We start from the raw sequence: 16,159 nt of genomic DNA on the forward strand, positions 1-16,159 counted from the left end.
TCCTGCCTGGGCCCAGGTGCCCTAGACCAACAGTCGCCAACCTTTCGGACCTCACGCTGCTAGACAAGGGCCTGGGGCAGAGCAGTCCAGGTGGCCAGGGAGGGAGGGAGGGAGGGCGGAGGGGAAGGAGAGTGTAGGCTGCAGGGTAGGGCAGCACCCATCGGTAGGGAACTGGGGGACAGTCGGGGTGGCAGCCTCCTTCACCCCTTGGAGACTGGAAGTCCCAGACCCAGGCCAGCAGACTGGGTGTGGGAGGGTTTGCTGTGACCTCACCTGGCGGGAGGGGCTGGAGCTCTGGGGTTTTGTAAGGACACTGATGGGCTTCATGCCTCATCACCTCCTGACACCGTCCCCTTGGGGTTAAGATGGAACGCCTGAACTTGGGGGGGACACATTCAGTCCATAGCTCCGTCCCAAACTCACCACACCTGTGGCTTTGACGGCACCTGTGCGGGCTGCTGCTCGGGCGCTGGGGGCCAACCCCACGTAAGGCCCTCTGGCGTCTGAAAGGGGGAAGAAACCGGGCCCGCGTGGACCCCCTGCTCAGACCTGGGTTCTGGGTGTGAGGGGCAGAGCGGGCCTGGCCTCGCCCAGCACAGAACGGAGCCGCGACCAGGTCACAGCGACGGGTCTCCTCGGTGGACGGTCAGTCTCGGAGCCGCCGGGCAGGGGCTGCCCGGGAGGAACCCGGCTCTGAGAGGCGGCGGGTGATGGAGGGACGGTGCAGCCGGAGGGACTGCTGGTGGCACGGAGCGGGCAGGACTCCCGACCCCCGGGCAGTGACGGTAGCTGCTCCTGAACGCAGGCCTCCGCGTCCGGCAGGGAGGTTCCTGATTCTCACCCACTCAGCCCTGAGAAGCCTGTTACTTGAAACAAAATGAACTGATGAGTGGAGTGGATCCAGCGACGTGGAAGCAGGGACAGAGTGCGGAATCTCAGACGGAAGGCCGGGGTGGGGGCGTGGGTGGGAGGTGACCAACCAAAGGCCTTGCAAGCAGATATGCACGGCCCAGCAGACGGGGTGGCGAGGGCCTGGGGCCCAGCAGACAGGGTGGCGAGGGCCTGGGGCCCAGCAGACGGGGGGTGGCGAGGGCCTGGGGCCCAGCAGAAGGGGTGGCGAGGGCCTGGGGCCCAGCAGACGGGGTGGCGAGGGCCTGGGGCCGGGGGCGGGGGCAGGCTGGAGGGGATCAATGGGAAAAAAAGAGGACATATGTAATACTTTCAACAATAAAGATTTATTTTAAAAAAAAATAAGGAATTTGTTATGGAGGCATCGCTGCCGACCAGCACGCCTTCCGAGCCCGGCACCGAAGGCGTCCGAGTGGCTGCGGCCCCGCCAGGGCCCCTGAAACGCCCCCATCTCATCGGGGCTCGTGCCCTCGAACCTGGCCCTGTTTGACATGCAGCCCATGCGCCTCGAGGCGTCACTCAGAACAAAGCTTCTGGGGACACGGGCCTCTCGGCTCCGGCTCGGCTCCTGCTTCAGATTCGGAGCACGAGAGCCCACGGTGAGCGCCCGGGTCCCGCCGGCCGGTGGAGACGGACTCTGAAAGGACCGGCCCCTTCCGCTCCGCGTGCCGTCGCCCCGTGTTTGGTGGGGGACAGGCACTCGCGGCGTTGCATTTTTAAATAAAAAGGCTTTGTTACGAGAGGAGAGAGCAGCCGACCGTGTAAGGCAGCCGGGGGCGAGTTACCGTCACCGGGGACGGGCAAGCACCTTGGAAAACATGTGACTCAGTCATGACATGAGCGTGTGGTCCCCCGTAAAGTGCTGGGAGCTATTTGGGGGGCGCCGCCTCCGTGTCGTCGTCAGTGAGAGGAGTGCACGCTGACGCGTGTTCACGCCGAGCAGTGGCTGCACCTGCTCCTCGCACTGGCTCCCCGCTGGCTGCAGGTGGCCGGCGAACCTGAGGGACGCCAGGCCCTGGGATCGGGGTGGGGGGCCCCCTCTCAGGGCCCGTCCACCCCCGCAATGGCACAGCCACAGGCCAGCCCCAGGACAACAGCGTTTCAGGCCAACAGGCGCAGACACAGCATCAAAGAGCCATGAGCTTTCTCGCGTCTCCTGCGAGACGGAGGGCGCCCTCCAGCGGGGGTGGGGGGGGTGGGGGGGGGGAGGGAGGGTCCCCGCTCCTGCCTGTGAGCCGGCCGCCGACACCGGACTCTGAATGTGGACAGGCATCACGCATTTTGGTCCAAAGCAAACATCTATGCAACGTTTCCGATAATATATGCACTAAGAATTAGCTGTTAGTTTTTAATAGAAAAATGCAATATAAAAATACTACTTTGTTAAAACATACAATAGGCACACGAGGCCCCTCGGGAAACCCAGCTCGCGTCAGAAAGCCAGTGACACCGCCCGGCTTTCGTCACTGCCACAGGTTCCTCCCGGAACGAAGACGCACAATATAAATACACAGCGGCTCTGAGCCGGAAGGGCGTTTTAGGAACTGGTAGCGAGCCCCCACTCCGCGGGACACGCCGCATTTCCCGTGGGCGCGGCTCGCAAGGCCTCCGAGCAACGGGACGGAAGGTGTGGGAAGGGGTGGAGGTCGTGCTGGCGGGTGGCAGTGGCGGTCGAGCGCGGGGAGCCCCAGGGCCTGGAGGGCTCCCGCCGCGTCTCCTGCCTGCTCGCCTTGGTCCAGTTCTCCGCAGGGAGAAGGCAGGGGTGCCGCCACCCCCCGATATTGCACATTTCTTCCCAAAGCTGCTCTGAGTGGTCCCGTCACACGTGCAGCAGGGGGATCTGCCAGACCATGATGGAGGAGGCCAGCTCCTCGGGCCGCTGCTGCCGGGGCCTCCTGCCCACCCGCCGGTGGCCCTGGCCCCCGCACGCCACCAGCACCGAGCTGACCCTGGCCCTGCGGGTGCGGCGCCCTCCCCCCGGCAGGGTGCTGGGGTGCCGCAGGAGGTCGTGGAGGATGTTGTCCTCGGGCCTGGGCTCCAGGGACCCAGACGACCCCGACAGCTCGCTCCTGTGCGTCACGGAGCCCAGCGAACCCCCCAGCCACACGGCGTCGGGGCCGCCCGGGCTCGGGCAGGGTCCGGCCCCCTCACCGGGGGCGGCGTCCTTCCGGTCTTCCTCCGGGGGGTCCGGGCCCGGGGGCGGGCTGTCCGCGGGCTTGTCCTTGTCGGCCCTGGGCGCGGCGGTGGCCGTGACCAGGAACTTGACGGGCCCGTGGTGTGCGTGGTAGGAGACCATGCCCCTCCCTGCAGGGAGAGGGACCAGCTGTCGCCTGGAGCGGAAGCCACGGGGCCCACCCCACCGTCTCCCGCGTCCCAGGGACAACATCCCGCTAAGACGCCCACTGCCTGAGTGACAGTTAAAATTAAAATAGCTCCCTAGACAGTGGTTCTCAACCTTCTGGCCCTTTAAAGACAGTTCCTCATGTTGTGGTGACCCCCAACCATAAAATTATTTTCGTTGCTACTTCATCACTGTCATGTTGCTACTGTTATGAATCGTCATGTAAAGATCTGATATGCAGGATGGTCTTAGGCGACCCCTGTGAAAGGGTCGTTCGACCGCCAAAGGGGTCACGGCCCACAGGTTGAGAACCGCCGGCCTAGAGGATGTTCCCCTGGGCTTTTCGTTAATACGAAGACAGCTTCCAAAATGGTGGCCTGAAGCACGGTGTTGGGTTTTGTCAACAGTATTCAGTTCTAGTGCCTCACGCTTTTATTTTTTTATTTTAGAGCGAGAGGAAGGGAGAGGGAGAAAGAGAGAAACATCCATGATGAGAGAGAATTGTCGATCGGCTGCCTCCTGCACGCCCCCTATGGGGACCCAGCCCACAACCCAGGCATGTGGCCTGGCCAGGAATCAAACCGTGACCTCTTGGTGCATGGGTTGGCACTCACCCACTGAGCCGCACTGGCCCGGCCGATGTGGTGCTTTTAAAGCAATAAAATAGTAATCTCCCCGGGCTCTGCGTAAGCGCCTTCTCCCCTGCACTAAGGATGCGTGATTTCCCTAAGTCTCGATGAAAAAATTACGCATCATTTTTTATCACAAAAAGGTTTTGAGGTGCAGGGCAGGCTGACTCTGTGGCTTTAATTCTGTGGGGACTTTTCACTTAAAGTGAAAAGTGATGAGATTTAAAACGTGATGAGATTCCGGTTTCAGGTCTTTCTCTGAAACACGGGGCCTGCAGGCTGACTTCCCAAGGCCAGTCCCGGAGGGCTTCCCAGGGGAGGAAGCGCCTAGGAAGCGCGGCCCTGCCCGCCGCGTGGCTTTGGCCAAGACAGGTCTGCGGGCCCCACCTGCGTCCCACGTTGGCCAAGCCAACGACTAATTACAGGTCCTTGGCCGTGGTCAGCTGCCTCTCCTCAAGGGCAGCTGGGAAATTCAGAACGCCTGCAGCAGCAGGGCCGCGGGGCCACGGAGCGGGAGGCACCTGGGCCTCACCTGGTGACTGAGCAAGCGGCATGTTCCCTCCTCACAGCAACGCCGCGCCCGACATCCCCCCGCCCAGGGGAGCCGTGCCCACACCACCGAGGCTCCGCACCTGACCCAGAACCCGGGGACGACCGAGCAGCCACCATGAGGCGTGGAGCCCAGGCCACTGCCCAGCACTGAGGGTGGACCAGTCACACGCGGGACAAGGGCGCAGCTCAGAAACCATGCGGCCAGGGAAACGTGTGTGACATGGAAACATTATGCACACTATGTACAACCGTGGATGTTCTGTAACACTACACATGACAGCACATGTTCCCTAACACCGCAGGACAGAAAGACAGAAATTACTCAGATGAACACACAGTCCCCACGGTACACTAAACCCGGGAATTTAAATTGTTTAGCAATTGCCAGGTGCTCGGTGGGACTGCAGGGGGGCGGAGGCCGGAGGTGTCTGCTCACCTGTCACTTTGGGGATGCCCTGCAGACGAGGGACGGGCAGGGCCACCACGAGCCCCAGGCTGGTGCCAACCATCAGCAAGCCGTGGCAGACGAGCAGGCTGGTCACGGACAGCCGCTGGGGCCCTGCGGGGACAGAGAGCGTCGGGGGCCAGGTGGCCGGGGTGCTGTCTGGATGCGAAGGACCTGGCCGCAGAGAGCCCATGTCAACAGCACGCCTCCCGGGAGCACCGTCAGGGCTCTAACCACGCCTGCACTCCGTCCACGGGACCAGAGACACGCCCGACCCTGGGAGCGCGTCCGGGGCAGCCCCTCCGCAGGTGCCCGCTGGGACCCGCCCGCTCTGCCTCGCTCGGGCTGGCACCTTCAGAGGCGAAGCAAATGCCACAGGTCATCTCTGCACCCATTTATGCTGTGTTAGTAAAGCCAGGAGACCTGAGGCGTACACACACCGTACACATGCATGTGCACTTGTGCACAGGCTCACATGCACACACCTGTGTGCACACACGGACACACATGCATGTATACACACATGCATGTGGGCACACATGCTCTCACTCAGACACATATGAACGCATACCCACATGTGGGCTCATACGCATGCACATTCACGCATGCCCAGGGAGGGAGGTGTTGCCTGTGACCCCGAGGACCCTGCCCAGGGACTCTGCCCTCTGGCTCCGGCTGCCGGCCTTGCCCCAGGGCCCAGCTGTCAAGCTAATGCTGAGAGTCTCGCCCTCTGGATCTGTGGCGAGACCAGTGGTTCTCAACCTTCCTAACGCCGCGACCCTTTAACACAGCTCCTCATGCTGTGGTGACCCCCGACCATAAAATTATTTTCGTTGCTACTTCATCACTGTAATTTTGCTACTGTTATGAATCCTAATGCAAATATCTGATATGCAGGATGTATTTTCATTGTTACACATTGAACATAATTAAAGCATAGTGATGAATCACAAAAACAATATGTAATTATATGTGTGTTTTCCGATGGTCTTAGGTCATCCCTGTGAAAGGGTCGTTCGGCCCCCAAAGGGGTTGCGACCCACAGGTTGAGAACCGCTGGGCTAGACAGTCCGCACTTTAATCTGATTCTCCGCCGATCCAGAGAGCCGCCTGACAGATGCAGTGTCCTTGCCCTGACAGAACTGGGCACCCGCGAAACCCTGAGATGGCTGCGTCCCAGCTCTGGACCCCACCCCTCCTCTCCACACCGCTCCCATCTCCTCGCACGCCCTGGCCCCCTGCCCCTGGCCCCCGTCTCCATCACCCCTCCGCCTGCAGGACCCGCCCTCCCCGCCCGGGTACCTGGTAGCATGTGGTGGACAGGCGTGGCTACGTTGATGTCCTGGAGGTGCCTGAGGGTCTCCGTGTGGAACAGGCGCAGCGTGGACCCGGAGGTGAAGGCGACCCAAATCCCCACGCCAGCAACGGCCATGTGCGCGACCACCATGCCCTCCTCCTGGTGGGCCTCCAGCTGGCTCTGCGGGGTCAGGGAGAGGCGATGGGCGGGCATCGGCGGGCAGGGGGCCAGGCTGAAACCCGCCTCTGACCCGCGTGGAGCTCTGGGTCCTGCAGCTGACCTGCCCGTGGCGTGTCCTGCTGGAGGCGAGTCCCTGACCGCACTCGCAGGATCTCCAGCCGGGACCCTCCCTCCAAAGCCAGACGCTCCGAGCAGGTGGGACACACATCAGCCATCACATGTGTTTTCATGCTGACTGCCCAGAGCAGGTCAAAGCCCTCCTGAACGTCACGCTGCTTTCCAGGCACCAAGGTACTAGTTGGTTACTAGTTACCAAGGCTGAGAAGGCTGCCCTTCGAAGGCACGGCCATGGCTCAGGGGAGAGGAGGGAGCGAGAGGGACGCCTGAGAACAGTCGCCATTGCTGAAGGGGCGGACCGAGGCCCACCAGTGGCCCCAGCGCCTGAGCAGAAGGGGAGTCCCTTCCCACTCTGCACCAGCTGTCCTGCCCTCGGCGTCAGCACAGCTCCTGGTCTGGGCCCGGGGCACCTCGCTCCTCCAGCGGACCAGCCGCCCGTGTCCACCCTCACAGCCCTGCCTGGGAAGGCCCCAGGGAGTCTGCTGTGTCCGGCTCCAAAGCTTCTGAATTAGCGATCCCGGGCCTGACCCCCCGAGGCACCTCCTGCTTCCCAGTAACTTGAGGGCAGTGGGTCTTGCTAAGAAAATAATTAAAACAGAACAAGTGTCCTAAGGGGTCTCTGAGAATAGTCGGGGGAGCCGGGGGGCAGGGCCCGTGCAGCCTCGGGGTTCGGGTCGGTTCTCAGAGCTGCTAAGTCGCTAACCAGCTGGGACACGGAGCTCCAGGCAGAGCCACAAACACCCAGGGCAGGTGCCCTCTGGACACACGTGGACTTGACCTCCTCTGTGGGTTTGGTCCCCTCATTTGCACACAGAACTAGCCAATCCCTGGTCACCAGCAGCCATCCTCATCTGCATATGGAGCTAGCCAATCCCGGGTCACCAGCAGCCATCCTCATCCGCATATGGAGCTAGCCAATCCCGGGTCACCAGCAGCCATCCTCATCTGCATATGGAACTAGCCAATCCCGGGTCACCAGCAGCCATCCTCATCCGCATATGGAACTAGCCAATCCCTGGTCACCAGCAGCCATCCTCATCCGCATATGGAACTAGCCAATCCCGGGTCACCAGCAGCCATCCTCATCTGCATATGGAGCTAGCCAATCCCGGGTCACCAGCAGCCATCCTCATCTGCATATGGAGCTAGCCAATCCCGGGTCACCAGCAGCCATCCTCATCTGCATATGGAGCTAGCCAATCCCGGGTCACCAATAGCCATCCTCATCCGCATATGGAACTACCCAATCCCGGGTCACCAGCAGCCATCCTCAGGACCTTGAGGACTGTTATGTTCACACTGAATGCAGTCTTCACAGAAAACGGCGACAATGACTCGGGGTCAGTGGCTAGACCAGGACTGGACCTTCCTGGGCATCCCCTTCCTACGGAATCAGAATCGGAAGGAATTCCAAGCTTCGGGCAGGGCGAGGCGCTGCTGCGGGAGGGAGGCCCGACCTCCAGCCCTGGAAGGTGATGGGGACCGGGACCCTCCTAGGGGCACCTCCCGACTCGGCACAGCCTCTCCCCACCACTCACCCCCACGGCGTGCGTGTCCACGCTGACGATGGAGACCTGGCCTCCCGAGGCCGCCCACAGGGTGTCCTCTGCTATCAGCAGGCTCCGGACCGGCAGCACGCCCAACTTTATCACTTTCTGAGGCTCAGAATCCCAGGATCCGTCTTAAAAGGAAGCATTTCTGTTAATGTCATTCGGAGGCAGCGAGCCGGGCACAGCACCGGGGAGCAGGGTCCCGGACGACCCTAAAGAGCAGAGCGCCCAGTGTCAGCTGTGGCCCGCGGCTCAGGTGGGCCCTGGGGGTCTCGAGTTCCCGGTGGGCACCGTTGTCACGGCAACCTGGTCAGCCGGCCGTGCCCACCCCAGCACAGCCGCTGGTGTGTCCCGGGCACGTTATTCACCCTAAGCCTGTTTCCTCCTCTGCCTGAAAGGTTGTGGTAGGATCGACAATAATGCAATTAAAAGCCCAGCTCAGGCCTGGCAGACAGACATCCATAAATACCACATCTATGTGTATAAAAGGCCAATAGGCAAAGTGTCCCCTTGGGAGTTTGACTGAAAGAACGGGAGTTCGATCACTCGCTATGACCTGCGCTGACCACCAGTGGACGGCGTGGAACGTGGCGGGTGACCAGCGGTGGCGAGGGAAGGAGGAGGCGAGGAGGCGGGGAGGCGGGGGACCTGATCGGCCCTGATGGCCCTGATCGCCGGCCAGGCCTAGGGACCCTACCCATGCATGAATTTCGTGCACTGGGCCTCTAGTTTACAATAATCATATATGTATGACATGACTCAGTCATCATAAAAGGAACTGTACTCAAAATAATTCGGCAAATGTTTAAACACCCCCATTCCTCCTTTTATTTAAAAATATGCCTTGATATGGACTGTATTACCAGGAGAAAACACATCTCCATGTAAAATTATGAACTTGCTTCAGTCCTGAAACACAAGGACTAGTAAGGATTCTGGCTTCAAAATACTGCCAGAGACCCACCCATGAGGGGTGTCACCTGGTGTATGTGGTGAGAGCCAACAGACAATGTGAAGAGCAATAAAAAATTACGTAAGCCTGGCTGGTGTGGCTCAAGGGTTCAGTGTCGACCTATGAACCAGGAGGTCTGGGTTCGATTCCCCGTCAGGGCACATGCCCGGGTTGTGGGCTTGATCCCCAGTAGCAGAGGCAGCTCATCAAGTCTCGCTCATCATTGATGTTTCTATCTCTCTTTCCCTCTCCCATCCTCAGTAAAATATATTTTATTGATTTCAGAGAGAGGAATGGAGAGGGAACAAGGGATAGAAACATCAAAGATGAGAGAGAATCACTGATTGGCTGCCTCCTGCTGGGGATGGAGCCCAAAACTGGAGCATGCCTGACCTGGAATCAAACTATGACCTCCTGGTTCATAGGTTGACACTCAACCACTGAGCCACACTGGCCGGGCAGGGGGGGAACCTGTGTTCTGCTGAGGCCCCTGTGGATATCCATAACATCATTTGTGGGCCATACAAAATGATCAGCTTAAAAATGGGCCTGCTCTATGTGGTCAAACATTTAACTAACTCGCCCCATTGCCTTGGTAGAACCAGACCAAATGATTGCATGGGCCTTATATGGCCCGCAGGCCAGACGTTCCCCACCCCACCTGATAGGAACAGGTGACCAGAGCCCTGGTGGCCCTGAGTCACGGGGAGAAGGCGCGCTCTGCAGGCAACAGCGGCCCCGACAGACCCCACACTGCGGCCCCCGACCTAGGCCTCCCAGCCCCTGACCCACGAGCGTGCGCATCTGTGGCGTTGGTTGTGGCAGCCGCCTGCCCGCGTGACCCCTCACCTTGTGCTTTTGCGTAGACGGCCACGGCCCCATCGACCAGGCCCGCGTACAGGTTGCGCGGCGTGCAGGCCAAGCTCATGACCGTGGCCTTGTCGGGGGTGAAGAACTGCTGCAGCCGCACTTTCTTGGCGCCTGGGCTACTTTTGTAGACGGAGATGCTGGAAGAGAAGGGCGGGCCGTGAGCACACCTGCCCACACGCACAGAGCCCGTGCCGTGGCCCCTGCCCGGGCCGCAGCTTTCCACGGGACGCCCACACCCACTCCCTCCAGAAACATGAGCTGTGTCTTAAAGACTCTACCACTTTGACCTCTTTCTTGCATTTTAAAGGAGAAATGCAGCCCGGCTGGTGTGGCACAGGGTTGAGCGTAAACCTATGAACCAGGAGGTCACAGTTCGATTCCCGGTCAGGGCACAGGCCTGGGACGTGGGCTCGATCCCCAGTAGGGGTGTGCAGGAGGCAGCCGATCAGTGATTCGCTCTCCTCATTGATGTCTCTCTCTCTCTCTCTCTCTCTCTCTCTGAAATCAATAAAAATCTCTTTCATAAAATGAAGTAGAGGAGAAATATCGGGCTTCAAAGAAACTAGTCCCTCTGATGTCGGCTGGGAATTCGCGTCAGGAGCCACGTTAGCTTTCCTGAGGCGTGTCCGTGGGCATCCATGACAACGCAGACTGTGGCCGTTTGTCCCCAAACACACGTGGGACCTGCACCACCTCCACTTCCCCGCACACGCCTCGCAGACGGACGTGATCGCTGCCTTGCACTGGCCCAGCGATGGGACTATGACCAGCGATGGGACTGGGACCAGTGCCGGGACTGGGGCCAAGGGGGCACCCACCTTCCTTCCTCGGTCCCCAGGCAGACGGTGGGGACGCCCAGGGCACTCCCGGCCGCGGTCCCGGGCTCCAGGGCGGGGCTGGGCTGGGGGCCCCGCTCCGCAGGCGTGTGCACCATGCAGAGAATGCGCGACTCCACGTTGAAGCACTCGATGACTTTGGGGTTGGAGTTGTGGAAGGAGACGATGGCGATCTGGCCCATCTGACCCGTACAACTTCCGATCTGACCGGGGGTGGGGGGCGGGGGTGGGGGTTAGGAGGGAAGAAACAGGGAGTGATGCACCCACGGCCCCCGGAGACCGGCACTGACCGGGGGACCAGCGCCAATGTCCCGGAAGCCACCACACTCGAAAGGCCCGGTGGTATTAAAGGGCCTGCTAACAGAGCCCCTTTCCCACGTGCGAATTAGGTGGCTTTTCAGCAATAGGTGGGAAGGCCTGGGCTGGGAGCTGGCTGGAGGGGTCCATGGGGGGAAGGGGGACATGCCTAATACTTTCACAATAAAGATCTATTTTTTAAAAATTAACAATAAAGATCTATTCAACAATAAAGATCTATTTTTTTAAAATCAGGTTATTTTTCTTTTAATTTGGATAACAAGAACAGAGTTTTGATTTTTTAAATATTCCGTATGCTTTGAAAACCATATACCTCACTCTATACAATGATACTCACACACAATGTAAAGTCTCATGAAGCAGATTCGTATCAACTTTAGGAAATTTCACAGTAGAGTTTACCAGCCGTTAACTAGGAAAACTGCTTCAAACGAGAGGGACGCACCTGGCCAGCGTGGCTCAGGGGCTGAGCATCGACCTCGGAACCAGGAGGTCACAGTTCGATTCCAGGTCAGGCTGTGGGCTCCATCCCCAGTGTGGGGCGTGCAGGAGGCAGCTGATCAGTGATTCTCTCATCATGGATGTTTCTCTCTCTCTCTCTCTCTCTCTCTCTCTCTCTCTCTCGCTCTCGCTCTCTTTCTCTCTTTCTCCTCTCTCTCTCTCTTCCTCACCCTCTCTCTCTCCCTTCCTTTCTGAAATCAACAAATGGATTTTTTAAAAACAGTGAGGGAAGCGGTAGGCAGGCCCCAGGTGGCCCGCAGCGTCTGCCTGCCAGGTGCTGCGGCCTTGCCCACGCTGGCCTGCCGCCCAGTCCCCGCGACCCCTCCTCCCGCTCGCTGGAGCCCAGGGGACACCCGCAAAGTCCCCTCCCCGCCCCGACTTAAACTTAAATGCAATTGCCTTTCAGTGGGAGAGCCAGGCCTCGTTAGGACAAGAGCTAACGGGAGGGAGCCTGGCTCCCCTGAGCGGGGCTGTGGGTGCGGGTGTTTGGCTGCGGGTGAGGATGGTTTTCCTTTCGCGGGTTTGGAGATGCTGTGACGCCCTCGCTACACTTCCTGTGTTTCCTGTCACAGACGAGCTTCCTGCTCCACAGCCTTTCCGGGAAACACGGCCGACCACTGGCTCTGGGGCCAGCCTGGGGGCGGGGGTGGCCAGGAGAGGGAAGGAGGCCTCAGCTGCAGGCCCCATTCATGGAAAAATTCCTCTGAAAGTTCTCACACCCCGAGGGCAACACGCCTGTCTGTCCGGTCATCCAGCAGGAGGGGAGGGGTTGGGTCAGTGCTGGGCCTTTCTGGGCCGGCGCCCGGTAGGACACTGGGGTCCTCACGGGGACACAGGACACCTCCGCGTGCACCAACCAGAAAGGCCCTGCCATCGTGGCATCTCAGGTGCAGTTTCCATGCGGCACCCGGGCACTGTAACTGCTGAGTTCCCAGTAAAAAGCCAGCAAGGACCTGGAAGGGGAGGGGGGTGAGGAGACCCACGCAACTGGGCCACCCAAACGGGGGAAACAGCTAAGTGATGCTTGCATTAGTTACGCTGTCTTTGGACTGAATGCAGTCGGGCAGTTTCAGAGGAGAAAGAAAGGAGGCAAACATTTTAATCGCTGAGAACCCTACGCCTTGCCTGGACGTAGGGGGGCCTCCCGGTCAGGGCCACGTGTAGACACGGACCCGGGACAGTGAAGGTCCAGGTCTGTGACTTCCCGTCCCTCCCACCACACACCTGCCCGCCAGGTGCGTGGACACGGGCGGCATCTTACCCACAGGAAGCCCTGGGCTGCGCCCGTCGGGTCCGGCCGGCCCGCGCGGCCCGGGTGGGGCTCGGGGTTGTAGACGGCACACTCGATCTGAGGGGAGAGAGCAGCCCTGGGCAGAGTGACCCTGGGCAGGAGGCGGGCTCCGGCCCGAGCCCGAGAGGCCCAGGCCACTGTGACCCGCACGACAGCGGGCGGTGAGGCCCAGGCTCAGAGCGGACACCACGTGAGCGCTTCCGTCTTTCAGGTCTTATCTTGGACCCAGGGCCGCTGGGACGGGTCGCGGCCTGGGCGCCAGGCGGGTCAGCTTCTGCGTGGAGGTGGGAGGCCCCTGTCCCCTCCCCGCCCGCCTCCCCCTGGGGAAGGGTCCCCCTCAGCCTCCGGGCGTGGGTGTCCCAGAGACCAGCGTGAGAAATACGGTCTCCGGTTTCTCAGACACGCGCACGCCTGAGCCCACGCGGGGACGTGAGCAGAATGGCTCCGGGAGCGTGGCCCACGGGACTCTGGATGCTGCCGAGCGTGGCACATCGTCCACGGGTGGGGTGTATCCCGCTCCACACACACTCCCAGCACCCGGCGCCACGACACGGCGGGCACGGCTTCAGACCAGGGAACCCCACGTGGACCCTGATACTGACCCTAGAGCAGGAGTGACTGCGCTGACCAGGGGCCCCGCCCTCCAGCACTGGACTCTGCCCCCCGCCCGTCTCTCACTCCCTGAGCGGGGCTAGGACCCCCCCACCCCCACGCCCCGAGCTGGCGGGACCCCACGCTGTCCGAAGACCGGCCGCACCTTGCACTCCTGCTGCTTGGCCACCGTCACCGGCATGTGTCCCAGGAGGAGCGGGTGACGGTCCTTCTTGACCTGGTTCCCGTCGTCCTCCACGCAGAACCAGCCCAGGTGGTTGTCCTCCTCTGTCGCGTTGGGGGGAGGGGGGAGGACGGCGTGAGGGGGCTCCCCGCGTGGGGGACGGGGAACCCCCTACCTCATCTCGGAGCGGGACCCCCCTTTCCTCCAGGGGCACACCCGCCACCCCACTTCACACGGTCACAGGTGAGCGATGAGGTGGGGTCGCCCAGGGAGAGGGGCGTGACCTCCCGCGGGAGCACGTGGGCTACTTTTTCTTATCTTTGTTCTGTTTTGTTTGTTTGTTTGTTTGGTGGGTTTTTTTAGCAGCTGAGCTGTTTAGTTCAGAGACGGAGTGAGAAGGAAGCCTTTCACCAGGGGTGAGAGGTCACCCCCAAAGCCTTCGCGCTCCGGTGAGCACGGGATCGCGCCGAGAACGAAGCGGCTTGTTTCAGGCTCACTTCCTGTTTGCGGGCCACCCTGCGCCGGGCTGGGGACCCTCCACGTGCGGGAAGGAGCCACGTCCCCGTCCGCGCCCACGCAGGCCCATACAGGCCGTCCAGGGTCCGGCTCCCGGCAGCCAAGCGCGGCCCCCACGGCCACGGCCACGGCCCAGCTGTCCTTTATCTTCAGATCTTACTATCGGGGTGTGACTGTATCTGAGAATTCTACACCTGCACCCACCCCCCTGCTCTGAGCAGCTGACGCCTGCCCTGCGTGTGAATCACATAAGAATACATATCCCTACATCTCAACAGTCAGCTTCATACACAGGGCAGGCACAGGGCGGCTTCCTGTTGTCCGCGTGGGAAATGAAGCAGCAACTCATCAACAACAGCACAGGATAAACTGTTTCACACTCACAGCAGTAAGCGGCTTGTGCCACCCCCCCCTCCCCCCACCCCCCCGCCCCCCGTGTGTGTCCAAGAGGCAAGGCTGGTGGTCGCGGGGCGAGAGGAGTGCTGGAGAGGCCGTCCCACCTGCGTTCCAGCTCACAGGGGAGGGCGACGGAGCAGCCATGGAGCCAAGCCCTGGGTCCTGCCTCTGGACCCAGACTGGGCGGGACCCAGCCCCCATGGGACCCAGACTGGGCGGGACCCAGCCCCCATGGGACCCAGACTGGGCGGGACCCAGCCCCCATGGGACCCAGACTGGGCGGGACCCAGCCCCCATGGGACCCAGACTGGGCGGGACCCAGCCCCCATGGGACCCAGACTGGGCGGGACCCAGCCCCCCGGGACCCAGGGCCTGGCTCCTGGCTCGAGGCTGGAGCACGGGAGAACAGTGTCAGCGGACATGACCGCTGCGTTAGAACAGTGAGGGCTTTCTCCCCACGCTCCCTCCATCACAGGCTCCATCAATGCCTCCTCTGGATTAGCTTCCGCTTAAAAACATGCTTAGGGGGCCCAGCCAGTGTAGGTCAATGGTGAGCGTCAACCTATGAACCAGGTCACAGTTCGATTCCTGGTCAAGGGCACAGGCCCAGGTTGTGGGCTCCATCTCCAGTGGGGGGCGTGCAGGAGGCAGCCGATCCATGATTCTCTCTCATCACTGACGTTTCTCTCTCTCTTCCCACACCCCCCCCCCTCCTCTCTGGAATCAGTGAAAACATCTTTAAAAAACAAAACAAGAGCCATTCTCAGGGGGATGAACAGTCATGGTCAGGGTCTCCTCCTTCGCCCCCCACCCCCCACAAAATACCACGCCCAGGTGCGCACGTATAGTGCGATTGAAACTTCGTGGCCCATGCGCAGAAGTCGGTATTGTGTGGAAGAGCCACACTCAAGGGGCCAAAGAGCCGCATGTGGCTCGCGATCCACAGTTTGCCGACCACTGGTCTAGGGGACGCACCTCGTCTAGGGGACACACTTTGTCTAGGGGACACACTTTGTCTAGGGGACACGCCTCGCCTAGGGGACACCCCTCGCCTAGGGGACACGCCTTACCCAGCGCGAGCTTGGCCATCTGCAGGCTGCTGAGCCAGGACTCCTTGCAGGCGGGCGTGAAGGTGCTGAACACGGCCGTGAAGAAGGTGGGCCGCCCGGACCTGCGGGGACGGAGGGCTCAGGTCTCAGGGGCCTCAGCGCCGCGGGTCCCGCATGCCCCTCCCCGTGCCCGTCCCAGGGCGGCGGCGGGGACACTCACTTGTCCTGCTTGCCCGGGAGCTGCAGCTGGAGCCGGCAGCAGTCGGCCGCGCGGATCTCCTCCTCCTTCCGCAGGACCAGCCTCTGCAGCCCGGACGCCCAGTCGTGGGCCACGGCCTGGTTCAGGTTCTAGGTGGACACGCGCGCATCTCACTTTCACTTTTCTTCTTTTATCTTTGTTGATAGTGTGACAGAGGCCCCTTCTGCCCCCCCTGCCCCTCACCCCGTCCTCTGTGCCTGTGGGCAGTGCCGATGTGCACACCAGGTCTTTGTTGCTCTCTCCCACCCACCCAACCCCCTGCCTTTCCTCTGAGATTCGCAGCCTGTTCCATGCATCTCTGGGTATATTCTTAAAATTTATTTTTATTGATGACAGAGAGGACGGGAGAAGGAGGGAGAGAAACATCAATGATGAG

The 16,159-nt window shown here is 60.9% G+C and overlaps 1 protein-coding gene across 2 annotated transcripts in view; it reads right to left on the reverse strand.

The window, feature by feature from the left end:
- Positions 1-1,216: 1,216 nt before the first annotated feature.
- Positions 1,217-16,159, reverse strand: part of ARHGEF10 (Rho guanine nucleotide exchange factor 10) — a 48,761-nt gene continuing 33,818 nt past the window's right edge. Inside the window, exons 17-26 of one of the 2 annotated variants that reach the window (XM_081085077.1) lie at positions 15,745-15,872; positions 15,546-15,646; positions 13,546-13,667; positions 12,759-12,845; positions 10,661-10,881; positions 9,822-9,979; positions 8,009-8,151; positions 6,179-6,353; positions 4,868-4,990; positions 1,217-3,213 (exon numbers count right to left, since the gene is read on the reverse strand). In XM_081085077.1, the coding sequence (XP_080941203.1) occupies positions 2,729-3,213; positions 4,868-4,990; positions 6,179-6,353; positions 8,009-8,151; positions 9,822-9,979; positions 10,661-10,881; positions 12,759-12,845; positions 13,546-13,667; positions 15,546-15,646; positions 15,745-15,872 (1,743 nt within the window). In that variant the 3' untranslated portion in view covers positions 1,217-2,728. Of the gene's footprint in view, positions 3,214-4,867; positions 5,051-6,178; positions 6,354-8,008; positions 8,152-9,821; positions 9,980-10,660; positions 10,882-12,758; positions 12,846-13,545; positions 13,668-15,545; positions 15,647-15,744; positions 15,873-16,159 lie in introns of both variants that reach the window. The other variant, XM_081085076.1, reaches the window with a different exon arrangement.

This window comes from Myotis nattereri (genome assembly GCF_964212035.1).
Source record: "Myotis nattereri genome assembly, chromosome: 2".
NCBI classification, from domain to species: domain Eukaryota; kingdom Metazoa; phylum Chordata; class Mammalia; order Chiroptera; family Vespertilionidae; genus Myotis; species Myotis nattereri.